The 18970-nt window shown below is 53.6% G+C and overlaps 2 protein-coding genes and 1 non-coding gene across 12 annotated transcripts; all 3 read right to left on the bottom strand.

Annotated features, from left to right (window-relative positions):
- Window positions 1–154: 154 nt before the first annotated feature.
- Window positions 155–2451, bottom strand: C2H12orf57 (chromosome 2 C12orf57 homolog). Of its 3 annotated transcripts, none has more exons than XM_038318514.1 (3): window positions 2269–2451; window positions 1518–1694; window positions 155–385 (listed from the first exon to the last, which is right to left on the bottom strand). In XM_038318514.1, exons 2-3 carry the CDS (start codon window positions 1639–1641, stop codon window positions 234–236), a joined length of 276 nt encoding a protein of 91 aa, XP_038174442.1. In that variant the 5' UTR covers window positions 1642–1694; window positions 2269–2451; the 3' UTR covers window positions 155–233. The 3 variants fall into 3 exon arrangements, with proteins under 3 accessions (XP_038174442.1, XP_038174443.1, XP_038174441.1); XM_038318515.1 differs by having other exon boundaries at window positions 2193–2277; XM_038318513.1 differs by lacking the exon at window positions 2269–2451 and adding an exon at window positions 1905–2179.
- LOC119808555 lies at window positions 2205–2266 on the bottom strand. The gene has a single exon (XR_005284481.1). It is a non-coding gene; the product is annotated as a U7 small nuclear RNA (small nuclear RNA).
- Window positions 2452–3341: 890 nt separating the features above from the next.
- On the bottom strand, window positions 3342–17168 carry Atn1 (atrophin 1). 8 transcript variants are annotated; one of them, XM_038319729.1, is made up of 12 exons: window positions 16971–17168; window positions 16267–16337; window positions 13799–14271; window positions 10424–10599; window positions 9954–10091; window positions 9712–9825; window positions 6926–8919; window positions 6531–6753; window positions 5588–6284; window positions 4525–4668; window positions 4032–4212; window positions 3342–3907 (listed from the first exon to the last, which is right to left on the bottom strand). In XM_038319729.1, exons 4-12 carry the CDS (start codon window positions 10448–10450, stop codon window positions 3874–3876), a joined length of 3552 nt encoding a protein of 1183 aa, XP_038175657.1. In that variant the 5' UTR covers window positions 10451–10599; window positions 13799–14271; window positions 16267–16337; window positions 16971–17168; the 3' UTR covers window positions 3342–3873. The 8 variants fall into 8 exon arrangements, with proteins under 8 accessions (XP_038175657.1, XP_038175656.1, XP_038175658.1 ...); XM_038319728.1 differs by lacking the exon at window positions 13799–14271; XM_038319730.1 differs by lacking the exons at window positions 16267–16337; window positions 16971–17168 and having other exon boundaries at window positions 13799–13905; window positions 14189–14206.
- Between the last annotated feature and the right edge of the window lie 1802 nt (window positions 17169–18970).

The following is an 18970-nucleotide window of genomic DNA, read 5'->3' as shown; positions in this document are numbered from 1 at the left end:
CCACCCCACTGGAAGAACAGGAGGAAAGGGGCTCTTGAGAGCTGGGTTGGTCACAGCAAAGAGTATAGGAAGGAAGCTGAAGGAGGGGAAAGGCCAGAGGCAGTCGGAATCAACAAGTGGGGGTAGCCAAGACTACAAAGAACCGACACAAAGGTTTAGTCACAAGCACATTTATTATCCTCTGGAGAGCAAGGTCGTCTTCCCTGGCGGTGGCACCCGCGCAAGAACAAATCTCAGGAGGCAGCCACACTGCTTCCGGAAGCTGGCCCATGGGGCGGCAGTGTCATGGGTGGCAGGAACAGGGCCTTTAACTTGCCGGACAGGCTGGCAATCTCAGGATCCTGTGCTTCATAAGACTTGACTAGGCGGGCAAACTTAAGGACACCTGCAAGAGGGAGCAAGGAAGGATGCCTGCTGGAGGCCAGTGTGCCAAGGCAGGGAAAGGGACGACCTATAGTAGACACAAGTAGGCAGCCATCGGCAAAGGAGGACAGGTCGCCCCCATCCTGCATGGCTTCCATCAAGCCCCACCCCAGTTTTCACTAGGCACAGCTGGATACAATGTGAAAAAGTCCTAAAGCACTCAGGCATGGTGGTACAAGCCTTCAATGCCAGTACTTGACAGGCAGAGGCAGGTGGCTCTCTGAGTTCAAGGCCAACTTGGTCTACAAAGCAAATTCCAGATCAGCCAGGACTATGCAGAGAAACTGTCTCAAAAAAAAAAAAAAAAAAAAAAAAAAAAAAAGAGTAGGGGAGTAGGGTGGTGACAGCGTACACCTTTAATCCCAGCACTCGGGAGGCAGAGGCAGGCGGCTCTCTGTGAGTTCGAGACCAGCCTGGTCTACAAGAGCTAGTTCCAGGAGAAACCCTGTCTCAAAAAAAAAAAAAAACAAAAAAAAGGAAGGAAGGAAGAAAGAAAGAAAGAAAGAAAGAAAGAAAGAAAGAAAGAAAGAAAGAAAGAAGAGAAAAAGTCCTAAAACAGACCGTTCACTCTCAGGTGAGCCATGTTAGCTCTACAAGCAGTCCCTGGCTAGCTAGGCCAAATCAATCAATGAACATATGTATGTTCTTGGGAAGAGAGAGCTCAATCCCCAACAGCAAACGTATTAACCAAAACGCCTTGCAGGAACTGCAGAAGCTGTTGTCAGGCAGACAAGAGCTCAGGTTAGACCTAGGCCTGGTGACTCAAGCCTACTCAATACCACCTACACAGAAGGCTGATAAAGAAGCCTTTTGGTTGAAGGCCAGCCTGGACACCTTGGTGAGTTCCTGACTCAGCTGAGCAGATACAGGTCAGAGGTGGAGAGCTGGCTCAACATACGGCCTTGGGTTCAAGAGTCAGTACTTTAAATTTAGAGAGTGAAGGGGGGGGGGAGGAGCTGAGGATAGGCCCTGAGCTCTGAGTACCAATGTTTGATGTGACTGCCGCCCTGTGGCGAGAAAGAGATCGACTCGGGGGCCACTGATCATGAGTTCCACCCCCAATCCATCCCACCGCCATTCCATGTGGGACCCACCTTCCCCGTCGCAACTGAAGCCATAGGCTTTAATAACCTCCTGCTGGATCTGTGTGGCTACTGGCAGCACGAACTGCAGCATCTTGCCCATATCGTTGCATGCATTGTCTCTAGCCTCGTCCATGCGCACGGCGTTTTCTGGGGCCGAGAACGCTTGGATCACCTCCGCCAAGACCACTGCAAGACCGAAGCATCCCAGAGAGGTCCGCGGAGCAGGGCGGGCGAGCCCAGAGGAAGGAAGAGGCAGGGAATTAGTGGACCGAGATCAGTAACCCGATAAGCTCGTCCTCCCAACCCTTCGCCCTAATGGGCAAAGGCCCCACTTGGAGAAGGAATGGGTAGTAAGGCCCTCCCCCTAAAGGCGGCCCACGCCTGGACCAGGCTCACCCTTGGCCTGCTCTGCGCTCAAGGCCGCGGGCTGGGCCGAGGCGGACGCCATAGAACGCCAGTCGCTACTTGACTATGGGAACACGGAAGAGATCCGGAGAAGCCAGCAGCCAGCCGCCTCCCACCACGGCTGCAGGACAGCGGAGGCGGAAAGGAAGCAATAGCGCGCGGCGGAAGTCTCCGAGCGTGGACCTAACACACACGCACGGAAGTCCTAGAGGAATGGGGACCACAGCGAGAAGAGACCCCACCAGCCAAGCAGCTAGGCCCGTTGCTATTCTTATTTACAATGAGATTGGGAGGGGCTTTCCGGCAAGAGCCAGAAAACCTGCTAGACAAATTCTAAAAGAGCTGTAACACTCAAGAGCATCGTTAGCAGCGAGCCTGGGAAAGGCACGAACTCCACTTTCGGTGAGGGTGAGATCAGCGTGCCATTTTTCCCACCCCCACCAGTATACACATAGCAAAGCACACTTTTATTATCCAATTCGGTAAACAATATTCTAGAAGACTACTAAAACCGGTCGTTTCTTGAGTTTGTGACCGTTTGGTAGAGGGCTATGCAAATGACTCAACGATGATTGGCTAAGAACAGCCAATCACAGCTCCTTCGTTGCTGTGCGCAAAAGCAGGGCTTCGCAATAATAAAAGCTTGGAGTGAAAGCCAATGTAATTGGCCTTATGTAGTGGTAGGCGATGTGGCCCGATGCCATGTATTCTTGTCCTTCTAGGCTCTTGTCACCCATGCCCTCCTCAAATTGCAAGGGTAATCCAGAACGTCAGGCCCTACGGGGCATAGTCCTGCACTTTTGTGATACTAGCACAGAAACTGAGAGATAGGAGAGCCACAAGTTCAAGGGCAGCCTGGGTTACATGACCTTGCCTCATTAAAAATAAAGGGGCTGCAAAGATGGGTCACCCTCCTGACAATTCTCAGTTGCCTGTAACTCAAGCTACAGGGGATCCAACATCGTCTTCTGGCCTCTGTTGGGCCCTTGCATTCATGGGCGCAGACATGAACCCATACATATAATAAAAAAAAATAAATCTTTAAGAAAATCAGCAATAAAAATCTTCTTGGCCTACTGAGGTTATGCAAATTCAACTGTTTCAAAATCTTTATCAAGCTAGGCTATGGAAGCTGTTTCTGGAGCGATCTGGTTAGGTCGGTGACAAGGATCCGGCTGAGGTGTGAGGAGGTCTCTAGAGTTGGTCAAGCTCACTGTGGACCCGTTCTTACTCTCAAAGGCCTCAGCTGCCTTAACTTCCCAGTCTTGGGAGAAACCAGAGAAATAGTGCGAGGTACCCTCATAAGCATGGCTGGGGATCCATGATCAAGCCCCCCACATCTCTTCCCATTTCCCCTAAGACAATCAGACCTCCCGCCCTACCCACCCCACCAGACCCACAACCCCCCCAAAATAAGTCACAGACAAATTCCTGGGGAACTGTGAGGATGTTTTTGTTTGGTTGGTTTTGGTCAGGATGTTTTTTAAAGAGCATCATATAGATATTTATATATATAAATTATTAATGTGGGACGGGCAAGGGGCACACATCGCCGAGGCGGGGTGCACACAGGGGGATGGGGCAGGGGCAGCACACAATGCTACGCAAAACAGCCACATCTAACAGATGAAATAATCACACCAATGGGTTAGGGGAGGAGCAGTGGCCACCAAGGATTGGGCATAGAGGAGAAGAAAAGCAGGGGATAAGGAAGAGGGACCTGGTCCAAGATACTGTGCACTTTCTGTCCCCACCCTTGCCACTTCCCACCTCTGCACACAACCCTGGGCCTTAACCTTGTCTGTCCCTTCTTCCCTCCCTCCCTCTGCCCAGCTGCAGAAGCTCTGCTAGCGGGCAGCACCCTCTCCTCGGCTCTGGGGGGTGGGGGTACGGCAAAAGGGTGAAGGAGTCCTCCAAGGTCTGGGTGAAGGAGCAGTGGGCGCTCTCTGGATCGCAGGTTCTACAGCGGTTTGTCACTCTCCTTCTTCAGGTGACTAGTGAGAGGCAAAGCATCAGAGAGATGAGACTGAGAAAGGAGGGGCCCCTCCAACGGGCCTGGTATCCTCTTGGTATACCCATACCCACCTCCCCTTGTGCTCAGGGAGCCACCTGCAGTACCTGTAGTAGTCCTCCTGGGCAGGCAGTGGCACGCTGTGCAATGGGTGATGGGCGTGCAGCCACTGCTGCTGTTCCAGCGCCAAGCGCTGCAGCTCAGCTGACTGGGCGTGCATGGCCTGCAGCTGATGAGCTGCTGACATGGGAGCAGAAAGGGAGGCTGGCAGATCCCGGTAAGGGGCAGCTGTGGGAAGAAAGGACAGGTGTATGTGATGGGTGGATAGGGACGGTCAGCCACGTCACAGACAGGAAACTAAGGCTAAGCTGTACAGTGACACCACCTACCCTACAATCGGCCAGGGCTGGAGTTGAACCAGAAGTGCCAACTTCTCTGCCTGGGCCTAGAACCTGAGCCTCTTTTAGAAGAACCTCAGCCTCTGTTTCTACCATAGCTCCTCACCTCTCTCTCCAAACTCTACAGGCCCACTCTGCCACCCTAATCCCTCTGTTCTGGCTTCCCTCACGTGAGCTTCTCCATCCCAACCTCCATCCTTACCAAAGAGCTGGTGACGAAGAACTTCGTTCTCGTGCAGAGGGTGAGGAAGAAGGGGATTAGGGAGGGTCCCAGCTGGGTAGGGGATCCGGGTAAGGTGAGACCCTGAGGCCAGGGGGTCAATGAGAGGGTGCACCGAGGCGGAGGCTGGAGGGCAGAGAAAGGAAGGTGTCACCAGAAGGCAGGGTTAGGGACAACCATGCATTGGGATGGAGGGATTTCGCCTGTGAAGACAGACCCAAGGGATCCAAAGCAGAACGGAGCTGAATGGAAGAGCTAGGGACTCTCTGAGATGGAGAGAAGAACCTGCTGGTAAGAGAGCCGGGTAACTAAGGACAGATCAGTTAGCAGAGAGGATTGAGGAGGAAAGAAAAGAATGAACTGCTCTGAAGGGATGAAGAATACCTTTAGAAAACTGGTCATTTTTTGAGTTCAAGAACTGAGACAGGAAAAATTTTAAGAGGCGGGATGAATATGAGAAGGCACTGTATGAGAATGCCCAAAGCCTGCTGTGTTGTATACTTACTAAATACACCAATCAATGCTCTAACGGGGGAGAACGGATGAGGGCGAGAAGAAACAAGCAACTCAAAATGAAGGAGTCTAAGGGCAACCAGGCAGTGTTCTGGGCTATAAGCACTACAGTTGAGTAAAGTTCAGTATTGTCTATGGCACCAAAACCAAGCTTACATGGGTTTCTCTAAAAGGTTCTAAATCTGAAGATGGGCAGAAACACAGAAGACCCTTAGATGTAAGGGAAGGAGATGCTGGCAACAAACGAGATTTGTATGCAGAGGAACAAGAACGCTGGCATGTGAGGGGCTTAGAGAAAGAATATGAAGACTGAGAAGAGGCGATCCTTCAAAAGAAAGGCTCGAGCTTTCTGTGTTATAAAGGGCAGAAAGCTGGAATAGGAAGAGGGCATGAGAAATGTAGGCGGGAAGTCCAGCAAAGATGAGAACGGTAATCTCGGGAGAGGGTGACTGGTGCCTGACCAGCAGGAACGGAAGAACGTTATGGGGTACAGCAGAGCCACAGTTCAAAGCGAGGACAGAGGGCGTCTTACCTGCATGAATGGCATCCTGCTGGTGCAGGTGAAGGTGAGAATGGATGTGGGAGTGCTGGTGGTGATGGGGAGTCACGTTGAGCATCTGCAGCCGGGCCAGAGGGTCATTGCCCAGAGCTGCCACCCTTTCTGCATGCTGCCTTTCAGCTGCCAGCCGCTCAGCATAAGACATGTCAGGACGCAGGGCTGGCCCAGCTGCCAGCGCAAGCCGTTCTCGCTCTAGAGGCCCCAGGCTCGGATGAAATGGGAAAGGATGCAGGCCAGGCGGCCCAGGCTGTAGAGCCAGGCCCCCGTGTCGGGGGAAGGGATCCAGGCCTGGCCCGGGGACCCCATGTAGGGGTTCCAGCTCACTAGGCTTCACCTCAAAGCCAGGCTTGAGCCGGTCACGGAGGTCACGTTCACGGGCTTCCCGCTCCCTTTCGCGGGCAGCTGGGTCGCTGCTATACAGGGCTGGGACATTGTAACCCAGAAGCCCCGGGTCCACTGCCCCCAAGGGCACATAGAATGGGTGGTTGCGATTGCCAGGAGACATGACGTGAGGTCGGGCGTATTCACTGAGAGTGCGCAGGGCTGGAGTATCAGGACCCAGGTAAGGGGGCACTGTAGCCACAGCGCTGCCAGGCTCAAAGGGAGGCCGATGAGGCACTGGACCCAGAGACGGGCACTCCACTGGAGCACGGCCTTCCTGGGCCAGCTTCTGCAGGATACAGAAAGGAGGGGTCAGAACTGAAGTTCCGGGAAGTCTCAGCCCCACGTCGCCCGACTGTCTCAGAGGAGGAAAGCCAAAACGCCTCACCCCACTCCCAGCTTTCTTTTCCTCCTGCCTGGAAGCCTGAGCTTTCGGGGCTGCAGTGGCTCCTCCCCTCCGCCAGGTGGCGAAGCGACCGGAGTGGCGAAGCCCGGGACCGGGAGAGGCGCGCGGCGCACCTTGTGACGCACTCACCACACTGCGCTCCAGCTCGCGCTCTTTCTCGCGCTCGCGCTCCTTCTCGCGCTCCCGTTCGCGCTCGCGCTCCTTTTCTTCGCGCGCACGCTGCTCGGCCTCGCGCCGCACTTTCTCCACCAGGTCCGCGCGCTTCTTGGCCAGCTTGGATCCCTCCAGCGGCACGAAGTACAGGTCGCTGCGCGCGCACGAGTTGAAGCCACGGTCCAGGTGCTTATTGAACCTACCGGGCGGGCGCAGGGCTGTGAGCCCGAGCCTCAAGGGCAGCACCCTCCAACCCATGTCCCTAAAGCGGCCCCCACCAGCGTGTGTCCCTGATGTCAATAGCACGGTGACCGTCGTCCCTTCGTCTTCCGCTTCCAGACCCACCTGCACCCAACCCCACGGCTGCTCACCTGGCTGACTGGCTGGCGTGGCTGGGCACGTCCACCACCTTGGGAGGGGGCGAGGGGCTTCGGGCCGGGGGCACCGGACTCTCGGGGGCTTCATACTCTTCAGCTGGCTCCTGTTTGATCTGCGTGGCAGTCAGGGGCGGCCCTGTCGCTGGGGCCGCGGGTGGTGGAGGCAGAGATGACAAACTCGAAGGCCCCGCAGGTGGCAGGGGCCCTGGCCCCACAGTGGGTGAGCCTGGCTTAAAGGTCCCTGGGCCTGCTGGCGGAGAGGTGCCTCGAAAGCCAGGTGGGGTCCCTGTTCTGAAGGAGGGTGGTGACCCCGGTTTGTATCCAGGCGGGGTGGCGGTCTTATAGGACCCTGGGGATGGGGCTCTCTTGCTGTACTGAGGGGGCCCGGGTGGTGAGGCTGTCTTGTAGCCTGCAGGCGAGGAAGCCACGGTAGCGATGACAGTAGAAAGTGTAGCTGAGGAAGTAGTGACTGGAGGACCGGGCGGGAAGGGGTAGGATGCCCCTTGGGGACCCTGGGATGAGGAGGGGTGCGAGCAGGAGTAGGAGGCTTGAGAGGAAGAGCCGGGAGCGTTGGAAGAGGAGGAAACTGGGGGGCCATTGGGACCTGCTTGACTATAGGACACCTGGCCATGAGGTGGAGGCAGGTGCGCTGGCCCCTGTGGGTAGGGCCTCAAAGACCCCAGGGAGGGAGACATGTTGTAAGGGTGTGCATGGTGGGAGCTGCTGCTCTCTAGGGGGTGAGGATATGCTCCGGGTGGAGGGGGCCCGGAGTTTCCAGGATGATGTTGTTGCTGTTGCTGTGGTTGCTGCTGCTGCTGCTGCTGGTGATGGTGGTGTGTAGGGGCTGGTGGGTGGGCTGTGGACTGGCCCCCAGCAGGAGGGTAAGGGCCTGGATGGGTGTTGTTGTTGGCCAAGAGGCGGCCATAGGGAGGAGGAGGTGGAGGACCCTGACTCCACACAGCCTGGGATGGGAGGGAAGGCTGGGTATACTTGGGTGGCTGATTAGAGACAGACATACTGGTGGGTGGAGGGAAGGAATGAGGATAACTGGGCAGAGCTTGGGAAGCTGGGTACTGGGAGGCAGAGGAGGAGGAAGAACTAGAAGAAGCTGCTGCAGAGCTACTGGAGGATGAATATGGATACCGCATTGGGGGCCCAGGGGCAGAGGAGGAAGAAGCTGGGGGTAAAGGGTGGGGTGAGGGAGCCAGAGTTGGACCCTTCTCTGGGCCAGGAGGAAGTCCACTCATGCCCTGACCCATGGCATGAGGAGAGGGCAGATGCCCAGGGATTGGCTGAGCCCCCATGCCAGGAGGAGAGGCAGAGGCATTGTTGAGGGGTCTTAGGGCAGGTGGAGGAGGCAGGTTTGGGGTCACGTGGGGGAAAGTAGCTGATGGTGGAGCAGAAGGTAAGTTCCCACCACCCACTGGAGCATTAGGTGGCTTTGTTGGGGGGGCACCACTGGCCCCGGAGCTTGATATTGGAATTGGGGTGGTGGGTGGGGGGTGCTGCTTGCCTCCACTAGGGGTACCCACTGAAGAGGCAGCTGCTCCCCCTTTGGGACCCATGGGGGGCCCAGATAAAACACCTCCACCAGCATTCCCAGGGTAGAGCTGTGGGTGTGGGGGAGGGGCTCCAGGAGGCGGGCCCTGGAATAATCGAGATGTGGGTGGCTCCATTGGAGCATGATATCCAGTAGGTGTCACAGAAGGATGGGGTTCAAAGCCAGGCTCTGGCTGTCGGGGAGTGCTGTCTGGTGGTGGAGGGGAAGGAGGAAAGAGTGGAGGTGGGTGGTAGGGGCGGGCCGGGCCCTGAGACAGGCCGGAAGATGAGTCGGAGTCGTTCTCCACACTTCCAGGGCTGTAGATGCTGGGAGATGTGCTTCGGTTATCCTGATCTATGTCCCTAGGGTCACTGCTGCCATCATCATTAATGCTGCGCCCATCCAAACTGTCCAGATCCGAGGGAGACTGTGGTCGAGGGAGCTCCTGCTGTCGGGGAAGAGGGCTCGATTTTCCTCCCTTCCTTTCCTGCTTTCCCAGGATTCACGACTGACTGCAGACCCTTCTTGCCATCTCTTGTGTACCCTATGCTCATCTCTGGTCTCCTTTAGCTATCCCCCAATGCTTGGTTTCCTTTTGTTTTTTTTTTTTTTCCTTCCTTACTTGCTTTTTTAAAGACAGGGTTTCATATAGCCCAGGCTGACCTCCAACCCACCAATAGCACAGGATGACCTTGAAATTTTTGCTTATTTCTGAGACAGGGTTCTCTGTGTAGCGCTCGCTGTCCTAGAACTAGTTTTGTGGACCAGGCTGGCTTAGAACTCACAGAAATACACCTGCCTCTGCCTCCCAAGTGATGGGATTAAAACTATGTGCCACTACTGCCAGGCTGACCTTGAATTTTTATCTTACTGCCTCTGAAAGCTAGAGTCAGAGATGTGCACAGTCAGGCCCAGCTATTAAGTGCTTGGTCTCAGCACTATGTACTAGGCACTCACTCTACCAAGTGAACCGCATTACCAGCCCCATTTCTGTATCCTAATAACTTGTCCCTTCCACAAAGGAAGCTGTGATACCCTTCCCTACCCTCCAGTCCCTTTGGCCCTGCCCTGTCACCTACTGTTCTAACTAAAGCCTACCATATTATAGACAGGATCACTCCAAATAAGCAACAAACGGGACTTTTCTATCTGAGCAGAGAACAAAGTAGGTGTGGTGCACAAAAGACACCTAGAGAAAAAACAGTCAGAAACAAGTCACAGTAGGCACCGGGTCTCTCACCTCAGTTTTGGTCTTTTTGGGTGCACTGGTCTCCTCACTTTCGCTCTCTGAGATCTCCTCACTGCGGCCCTGCTTGCTGACCTTTGGGGTAGAGGTCTCCTCTACTCGCGCCTTCTGTGAGGAAGAGCACACTTGTCTTCTCTTAAGCCCCCACCAGAGTTACTCTCTGCTAGACCTAACCCTCCCCCAATGCCCCTTCAGCTGTAGTGCTGTGGCATCTGTGGGGGCCAGAGGAGGAATACCTTCGCAGTCTGCCTGGACTTCTCAGCTTTGCCATCACTGCTGGATGTGCTGACCCCTCCAGGGGAGGCCCGGCCCCTTGATCTCAGCTCTTCCCGGGGCCCGGGGGCCTCTTTCTTCCGTCCACTCCTCATTGACATCTGTGAGCAGGATGGAGTCCGGTAGTGGGTAGTGTGTTCCACTGCACCTAACTTTAGTCTATACATTGTTTCTGCTCTCCACTTTAATCTATACATTGTTTCTGCTCTCCACTTTAATCTATACATTGTTTCTGCTCTCCACTTTAGGCCCCCTCCTCCTAGCTTCACGTAGTGGGTAGTGTGTTACACTGCACCTGACTTGAGGCTATACATTGTTTCTGCTCTCCACTTTAGTCTATACATTGTATCTGGTCTCCACTTTAGGCCCCTCCCCCTAGCTTCCCTGCTCCTGCCCTTGACCTGTCAAACTGCTCACTAGAGCTTCTACTCACTGAGTCTTTATTCTGTCGTGTCTTCATTCTTCAGGCTGTGGAGACCCCATTCTCCTCTGCCTGGGCAGCTTAATACAGAATCTCGTATGCTGTACCCCAAGCTCCCCACAGCTGTGGTTTGGGAAGCTGGGAGCAGTTGTAGGCACGTGGTACTCGCAGGGTGTTCTCTGTGAAACCTGTTAGGAAAAACCATCAGCATCTCCATGTTATAGCAGAAACAGCAGGGGTCTGAGAAAGAAGCAGAGTCCTAAGCCTTAGGGTCAGGAGGCACAGGCACGAGAGACTGCAGCTCGCTCCATAGGCTGCATCAGCTAAGTGATGGAGACTCACAATATAATTTCTTTCACCTCTAGGGAAGGCAGAAAATTCAGGTGTACCTATGAACCCACCCTAACACAGCAGGATTTTACCCTTCACAAGTCCTAAAGAGAATCTGTAACCAGGTATGGGGAAGGTATGAGTATCACATGTTCAAGACCAGCCTGAACAAGACAACAAAATCCTGTCTCAAGAAACAAAACAACAGCAGAAAAAAATTCCACTCTTTAATTCTAGAGCCTTACAAATTCAAAAGCAGCATAAAGAAAGGAGGCGGAAGTGTCAGTTTACTGAGTATCTTCTTTGTGTCAAGCACATTACATACGATTTCCTGTCGCATCTCCAGCGCACTCTAAATGGGGACTAATAGGTAAGGGGATTGAGGCTCAGAGACTGACTGACTGCAGCCTGCCCCACCTTCCACAGGGACGAACCAAGCCCTCTGCAATCTGACTTCAAAGGCCACACTCGCTCGCCCGCTCCTCTAAACTCTCCTCAGAAGGTGGAAAGAATTCTAAGAAGCCTACATCAGTTGCTCAGATAGCAATCTTGATTCACATCAGACAATGTAGACGAATGTCCCATTCTACAATACTGAGCAGCACAGTCTCATCAGCCTCAACCCCAAATCAAGGTATCTTCAAAACTTCAGAACATTCTAGGATCCATCCTCTAGTAGTGGCCTTTTCTGCTCACAGGGTTTCTGTCCAGAGAGTCAGCCAACGTAAACTGACAATATTTGGGAGGAAAAATTCCCAGAAAGTTTCAAACAAAATTCAAATTTGTTACATTGCCACCCCAGGCTCAGTCTACAAAAATGATGTGCGGACACAGCCTGCAGTAGCGGCCACCTTTCCACAAGTCCTCGGTCCTTCCAGCTTTCACTGCTCAGCCACTGTCTACCTCCTTTGCGTGGCTTTGAACAGGTACACGTTATCAAGGATTCACATGGTATTGGTTACTGCACAATCTGCGGGTGACTTTAAAAGCACGGGAGAATGTGTGCAGATATAAACAGACACAGCATCATTCCATACAAGGTACTTGAGTATGTGTTGATGTTGGTGTCTCTGGAGGATACCGAAACAAAGCCCCCAGGAATCAAAGGGATGGCTGCGTTGGGGTTTCCTGGGCTCAAAAGAAAAGTCAAAGCTTTCACAGTAACCAGACTCAAAATACACTGACTAGCTGAGGGGAGGGGTGTGCACATGTGAGGGCAACCTGTTAGTTCTCCCTTCTCACCATGTGGGAGCCAGGGATCAAACCCAGGAGTCAAGGTTTGTGGTGAGTGCTTCTACTCAGTGAGCCATCTCTCCAGCCCAACTCAAATTTGTTGTTGTTGTTTTTCGAGACAGGGTTTCCCTGTAGTTTCTAGAGCCTGTCCTGGAACTAGCTCTTGTAGACCAGGCTGGCCTCGAACTCAGAGATCCGCCTGCCTCTGCCTCCCGAGTGCTGGGATTAAAGGCGTGTGCCACCACCACCCGGCTCAAATTTTTTTTTTTAAATTTTATTTTATGTACATTGGTGTTCTCTCTGCATTCATGTCTGTGTGAGGGTGTCGGGTCCCCTGAAACTGTCAGTACAGACAGTTGTTAACTTCCATGTGGGTGCTGGGAATTGAACCCAGGACCTCTAGAAGAGCTCTTAACAGCTGAGCCATCTCTCCAGCCCCCTCCAAAGACTTTGCTACCACAAAAAGACAAAATGTCAGTGAACATCCAATACAGACTTACAAAATCAAGTCTGCTTCTCACTTGGCATGGGCAGCCTTCCTGCCTGTATGGAGTTATACAGACATGGATATCGCCATCTACCCATGTATCCAGCCAGACATTTTTATCTGTACTTCAATTTCTGATCTTCCAGTCTTCACTCCCCGGGTGCTGGTGCACTGAACCCAAGGCCTCAAGCACGCCAGGCAAGTACACTGGATTTGCCCTTTTATTTCGAGCCCCACTACTTGTTTATGTTTCTTGCTAAGAGGCAACCACGCCATAAAACCATCCATAATTTTTTAAAATTTAATTTGCTATGTATGAATGTTTTGCTTGAATGGATGTGTACCATGTATGTGCCTGGTCCCTGGGAAGGTTGGAAGAGGGCAGCAGATACCCCGGAACTAGAGGTAGTATGGGTGTGAGCTATCATGTGGGGGCTGAGAATAAAACCTGGGTCCTCTGCACGAGTCACAAGTCCACAAGTGCTCTAAACCACTGAGCCATCTCTCCCGACCTTTTCTCTTGTCTGTTTCTCTATGGTTGTTGTTTTAGTTTTTCAAGACAAGGTCTCTCTGTGGAGCCCTGGCTGTCCTGGAGCTCACTATGTAGACCAGGCTGGCTTTGAACCCCTCACAGGGATCGGCTTGCTTCTACTTCCTGAATGCTAAGATTAAAAGTGTGTACCACTACGCCCAGCCTATTAAGATATTTTAAGAGCAAAAACTGTTGTGGTCATAGTTTTCCTTTCTATATTTTCCACTGATGTCGTGTGCACACACATATAGGGTCTGTGTTTCTTATCTGAGACTGTCTCACTATGCTCTTTGTACCAGCCTTAAACTAAACCCAGGAGTCTTCCATTCCAGTTTGTAAGTGAGCAGCTCATCCAGGCAAGTGTAATATTGTCAATGACCTTTAAACCAAGTGAATGTCAGCAGGTCCATCTGGTTATTGTTTTGATTTGAGGGAGGGTCTCAAGTACAGGTATACCCCACGCTCGGCAGGTCCTTTGAATCAGCTGATATTAACCCAGGTGAAAATAGACTACATTTACCCATCCACTCTGAGCTGGAAAGTGCAGTTCTCTGCGGAATACAGAGTAATTGCTTTTGCCCAACCCTACTGAACCATACTGAGGCAGGCAATGAGGAACAAGTAAGTCTAACATTTCCAGGGAACTTAATAACTTACACTAAAGGGGCACAAAATAGATGGGACTGAGCCTCAAGTCTAAAGTTTCAACTGATGTTTGCCCAGTAAACCAGTTTACTTCAACTACAGCTATAGCCACATTTTTAAAAGTTGTTTTGTGAGTTGGTTTTAAAATACTATGCATTACCAGGCATGGGGACAACATCTGTAATTCCGTCACTTAGGAGGTGAGGGCAGGAGGACCATCCACACTCAGCAAATAGCAAGTTCAAGGTCAGCCAGTTTCATGAAACCCTGTCTCAAAAAAATAAAACTACAAATGGGAAAAGAGAAGGAGGGTGGATAAACAAATGTCCAAGAACAGAACCGAACCGAGGAGGAGCAGACAACAAGGCAGCAATGACAAGAAAGAACACTACCTATGGCTGCATCTGCCGCCCTCCCCAAACAGGGCGCCCACTTCCTCCCATCACAGGACTGGTTTACCAAGTCAGTTTGATTCCTAAAGGATCCAAAAGGTCAAAAACTATACTAAAGTTCCTTGGAGAACAGAGCAATCACTGTGTGCCTTTCTTACCTTTTTAATCAGCTGAAATCTGATAAAATTTGCAATGAGTAGGTTTGGAAGAGAAAAAACGGCATCAACGGGGCAGTAATTTCCTGGATGAGGAGTGGCAGAGGGGGGGTGGAGTTGAGACTGAGGTCAGATCACAGTTAAGTCTGGACTTGGGTGGTATTCTAACACCAACTGACCAAGCGGCACTCCATCCTGCCTAGAAGGCCGTTGCTAACACCTACAGGGCATCTACCATGGACAACACCACCCATCTACTGCCATTTCCCTACTGCAAAAGGAAAGCATGGGAGACCAAACTCAGCAGGCAAGGAAACAGAAATCAAAATTCCCTCAGTACGCACACGAGAGAGAAGGAGAGGGACTAGGAATGCAGATCAGTGTGCAGAGTGCTGGGCTAGCATGCAAGAAGCCCTGGGTTAGATTCCAACACCACATAAAACAGGGTGTGGCTCATGCCTGCAATCTCAGAGGTACCTGAGAGGAGATCACAAGTTCAAGGTCATCTCTTGTACTGAGTGAGTTCAAGTCAAGTCAAGCCAGTTTGGGCTGCAGAATAGAAGACCATTTCAAAAACCAAAAACATAGATTACTACCAAACCAATGACCTGAATCAAACCATGAGGCTCACATGGCGGAAGAAGAGAATCAACTCAACACCAAGTTACCCTTTGACCTCCACATGTACACCAGGGCACACACACACAAAATAGATAAATGCAATTAAAAATTTTTTTCAAAGAAAGAAATTAAGGAACAAATAATACAAGAATGTCAGAAAATGACCACATCACAGGCTCCCTGGGAAGAGCTTACAGAGTATATTTTTTTCAGGGTCACTGAGTAGGTTCCATCATTCCAGACCTGCCTGCCTGACAATCACTTGAAAATAACCAAGATATCCACGAAGCACAGACCAACCATCAGCTAACAATGTGGTAGCCTAAGTCTTGTTAGAACCCAGGACTGCTGAAGGAGTCACAGAGGCCATTTCATCAGACAGGTGGAGCTCAAAGACAAGAGAAGTGACTTGCCCAAGGTCACAGAGACACAGCAGGAGAACACCCTGGTCTCCCAGCTCCATTCCAGAGCATCCTGTTCTGCTCCAGGCTGTGCCATAGCCCTCTCCCCTGAGCCGCATTCACCTGAGACAGGCATGGAGAGCCATGCCATTTCTGTAAGTTCAGGAAAGTAAAAGGTCAAAGATTGGTTGAATGAAGGAGGTCACCCTGGGAACTGACAAAGAGGAAAGAGATCCAAAGAGGGCTTCAAGAAAGTAAAATCGTGTGAAGAGTAAACCACTTATAAAACATAAGGGTGGAAGAGGCCAGAAGACATTGCCCAGGATGATAGAACTTGGTTTTTTATTCTGTTTATTTCTGGAGCTCAAACCCAGAGCCTCTGTATGTATATTAGGAACTAACATACCACTGAGCTACCCTCAGCCCAAGACCATATAGTTTGAACAACAGTATATTCGTCTTCCCACCATACCCAGGTAGAGGCTTGCAAGAATGACCTGCAGGCAACAGTGCTACCTGTTCCAGCAGATCACTGGGAGAGAAAGGGTGTACCTCCTCAGGAAACCCCTACTTGGGGCAAAACCAGAACCATCTCCCAGAACCCCTCCCAAGAGCCCATAGGACATAGCTACAGGCTGAGGCCTGATCTATGTACTGAACCCCCACCTATAGAACTTCCCACTGGATCACAGCCATGGCAACAAAATGGGTGAAAAAAAGGGCCCCTCCAGAGACCATCCCAGGGGTCCATCTGGCAGCCACTATTACCACCTCAGTTGCCAAAGCAACTCCGACCTTCTTACAGTATCCTCTGGGAAGGGAGCTTTAGGGTAACCTGCCCTAGGCACAAAGGGAGCCCTCCGAGATCAAAGCAGTAACGAAGGCCTCCCAGATAGAGCCCAGCTGTGGAGCAGCCAATGCTGAGGGGATGAGGGTGGAGGTCACAATTCCTTGGAATGCCTACAAGATTGCCCAATTCTCTCTTCTTTCCCAACCTCCCAACCTTTCTAATTCTCCCTTCTGTATTCCTGCCTTTCTTATTAGTGTTGGGAGACTCACACTGCCAAGCCTCAGTGCCCCCTTCACGAAGTAACTAGGTCTGGGATTAGGAAAACAGGGTCAGAGGTGACCTAGAGTGGGGAAAAGAAAACTGAGTCACAAAAGATACGGCCTTCCCATTTCCACACCAGGCTTCCTCTCTTGGTCCTTCTCCATTCCCCCAGGTTCAATCCCCCCCCCCCCCCCTCGGCAGCAACAATCCTGTTCTTACCATCCACCACACCCCTTTCCCGGTTCCCAGTTCCCTTCGGTTTCTAATACCCGCAATCCTGGGTTCTGGAACCCGGGTTCTGGGCCTGTGGGGCTTCTGGAGCCTTCACGCCCCACCTCGCAGCCATCTCTCCGATCCGTCCTGCCTTCTCCGCGAACCACCCGCACAGCATCCCCCGTTTTACCTCCGCCAAGTCTCCACCTCGGCGTTCCTCCCCTTTAGGCTCTGGTCCTGGCGACGCTCGGCCCCATCAGCCCTCCTCCCGAGATCCCCCCCCCCCCGAGCTCGCGACTCCCGGGCCCGCGTCCCTCCTCCGGGCGGCCCCACCCCCTGAGCCCCCAGCCTCGGGCCCGGCTGTGCCCGCAGTGAGGGAACGCGACCGGGAAAATAACAAATGGAGGCGGCGGCGGGAGGGGGGGGGGACCGGCAGGGGTGGGGGCAGGGAGCCGAGGGCTGAAACGGGGCGGCCCGGGCGGGCGGCAGCAGACCTTACCTGCGAACAGCTCGGGACGGCTGGCTGGCTGCGAGTGCAGTCGGGCTCCGGCGCCTCCCGGGGACGGCGGCGGCCACTCCCCGCCCCTCCTCGCTGCGCGGCTTCAGTCGCTGCTGCCGCGGCGGCGGCGGCGGCGGCCCCGGCCCCCCCAGAGGGCGGCCCCCATGCCTCGCTCCCCGCGCAGCCCCGATCGGCTTCTCGCACTCCCCGCCCGCCCGCCCGCCCGGAACGCGCCGCCCGCCCCCGCCGCGCCGCTCGCCTCCGCCCGCACTCGCGGCCCCAGCTAGGCCCGCGACCCCCGACCCTCCCGCCGCTCGTGCCGCGCGCCCCTAGCCCGCCCCGAGGCCAGCCGCCCACAAACGCGTCCTGGCCCGAGGCCCCGGCCCGGCGCCGGGCTGCGGGCGAGCGGGCAGGCGGACGGGCTGGGCGGCGCGTCCGGCGACTCGCACAGGAAAGCGGACGGCGGAGGGAGGGCGCACGGGAGAGGGGGATGGGAGCAGGGAGGAAGAGGGAGAAGGAGGGAGCGCGGAGGAACGGAGGAGAGAGGGGCCCGGAGGAGACGCGAGGGAGGGAGCGCGCGGCAGTCGGGGGGCGGAGGATCGGGCAAGGGGAGGCGCCGGGCGAGTTTGGCCGAAGACGGCCGGGGCGCGGAGGGAGAGGGCCTGGCGGTGCCGAGCGTGGGGAGCTCCCGGGCTCCGCGCGCGAGAGGACTGGGTGGGAGGGGCTGTGGACTGTGAAGGCAGACGTAGGGAGGCTGGAGAAGTTTGGGGACAAGGGGCTGTGGCAGGGGTGAAGTGGGAGGAGTTTGGGGGGTCCTGAAGTAGAGATTGGGATAATGGGGCTATATTGGAAAGATGGAGAGTAAGGCCAGAGCCTTAGACTGGAGGTGTTTAGGAGCTGTTTCGGGGAGAATACGATGGAAGTTTGGAGACCTGGGCGGAAAAGGATGAAAAGATGAAGAAGACATACTACGAGAATGGTGTTTCGGAAGAGATAAGAGTTTAAAGGAGATCGGTGTTGAAAAGAATGCAAACCTCGAGGATTTGGGAGTGATGGAGTGAAGCTGGAGGGGGTCCAGATACCTCTATGGGAGCGCAGGCATGAGAGGTCCCAGAAGAGATTTTAAAAGGTGGGACCAGATGCCTATTCTATAGGGAGACCGGGTTTGGGGTGGATTGATCAAACCTGAGGGTGGGACTTTCAACCGAACTAAAAACTGCTTCCTTTGGCTAATAAATTGGAGGAGAATGAATTAGAGGACTGGAAGGAAATACAAGATAAATAGGGTCTTTGTGGCATCGTGGAGGGAGGGTCAGTGATGGGAAAGAGAAGAGCTAAAGATGGAAACGGAGAACGCCGCGAAGAAATGACAGAATGGGGACGGCAGGCCCTGGCATGTAGAGGTAACTGAGGAATGGCACTTCATATTTGGGCCCATTTTCCTTCTCAATTCTGTTTGAAGTCACTACTGGCTTCTCCGGTCGTGGTCACGGAAGGGACGAAGTGGAAAGGACCTCTCCACACCCTTAGGTGCCCAGGGTTTCCTCTAACAATCGTTGGAATATGGAGGTAGTCCCCCGCCCACACCACAGCGTGATCGAGTCCTGTCAGTGTGTCCGTCATGTCCAGTCTCCAGCCATGAAGTCAGCACTCCCCGTCAGTCCACCGGGCCCTTCTCCTGGACTCTCTGTCTGGCCCCGCACCAAGCAGCAACGTCTCTCAGGACAAAGGACACTAGAGACAGGGCGATTTTTGGCAGCTGAAATTGGGAAGGCTAGAGAAAGGGAGGGAGGCAGGCTGGGAGGTGGGAAGAGCTGGAGCCGGAGTCTGGATTGGGAGCCCTGAGGAGTTCACCAGATTTGGCGTGGGGGTAGGGTATTTGTGGGGCCAGTCTAGCAGCAAACCAAGTGGGTAGAGTAGGAGGCACTGGTCGGGCAGACCTCCTTCGGGAAGGAAGGAGGGAGGCTGGCCTTGTATCAGTTCACAAGGTCCTGTGCCAC

The sequence above is a fragment of the Arvicola amphibius genome, chromosome 2, assembly GCF_903992535.2.
Source record: "Arvicola amphibius chromosome 2, mArvAmp1.2, whole genome shotgun sequence".
NCBI lineage: Eukaryota > Metazoa > Chordata > Mammalia > Rodentia > Cricetidae > Arvicola > Arvicola amphibius.
This window is presented reverse-complemented; position numbering and strand designations above follow the sequence as displayed.

Coding starts and splice junctions, on each gene's coding strand:
- Atn1 (XM_038319729.1), bottom strand. CDS start 10,450: ATGAAGACACGACAGAATAAAGACTCA. Junction 9,826..9,953: donor AGTCCAGGCAGACTGCGAAG/GTATTCCTCCTC, acceptor TCTTCCTCACAG/AAGGCGCGAGTAGAGGAGAC. Junction 4,213..4,524: donor TCTTCGTCACCAGCTCTTTG/GTAAGGATGGAG, acceptor TTCTTCCCACAG/CTGCCCCTTACCGGGATCTG.
- C2H12orf57 (XM_038318513.1), bottom strand. CDS start 1,956: ATGGCGTCCGCCTCGGCCCAGCCCGCGGCCTTGAGCGCAGAGCAGGCC. Junction 1,695..1,904: donor GAGCGCAGAGCAGGCCAAGG/GTGAGCCTGGTC, acceptor TCGGTCTTGCAG/TGGTCTTGGCGGAGGTGATC. Junction 386..1,517: donor CTTCAGTTGCGACGGGGAAG/GTGGGTCCCACA, acceptor TCCCTCTTGCAG/GTGTCCTTAAGTTTGCCCGC.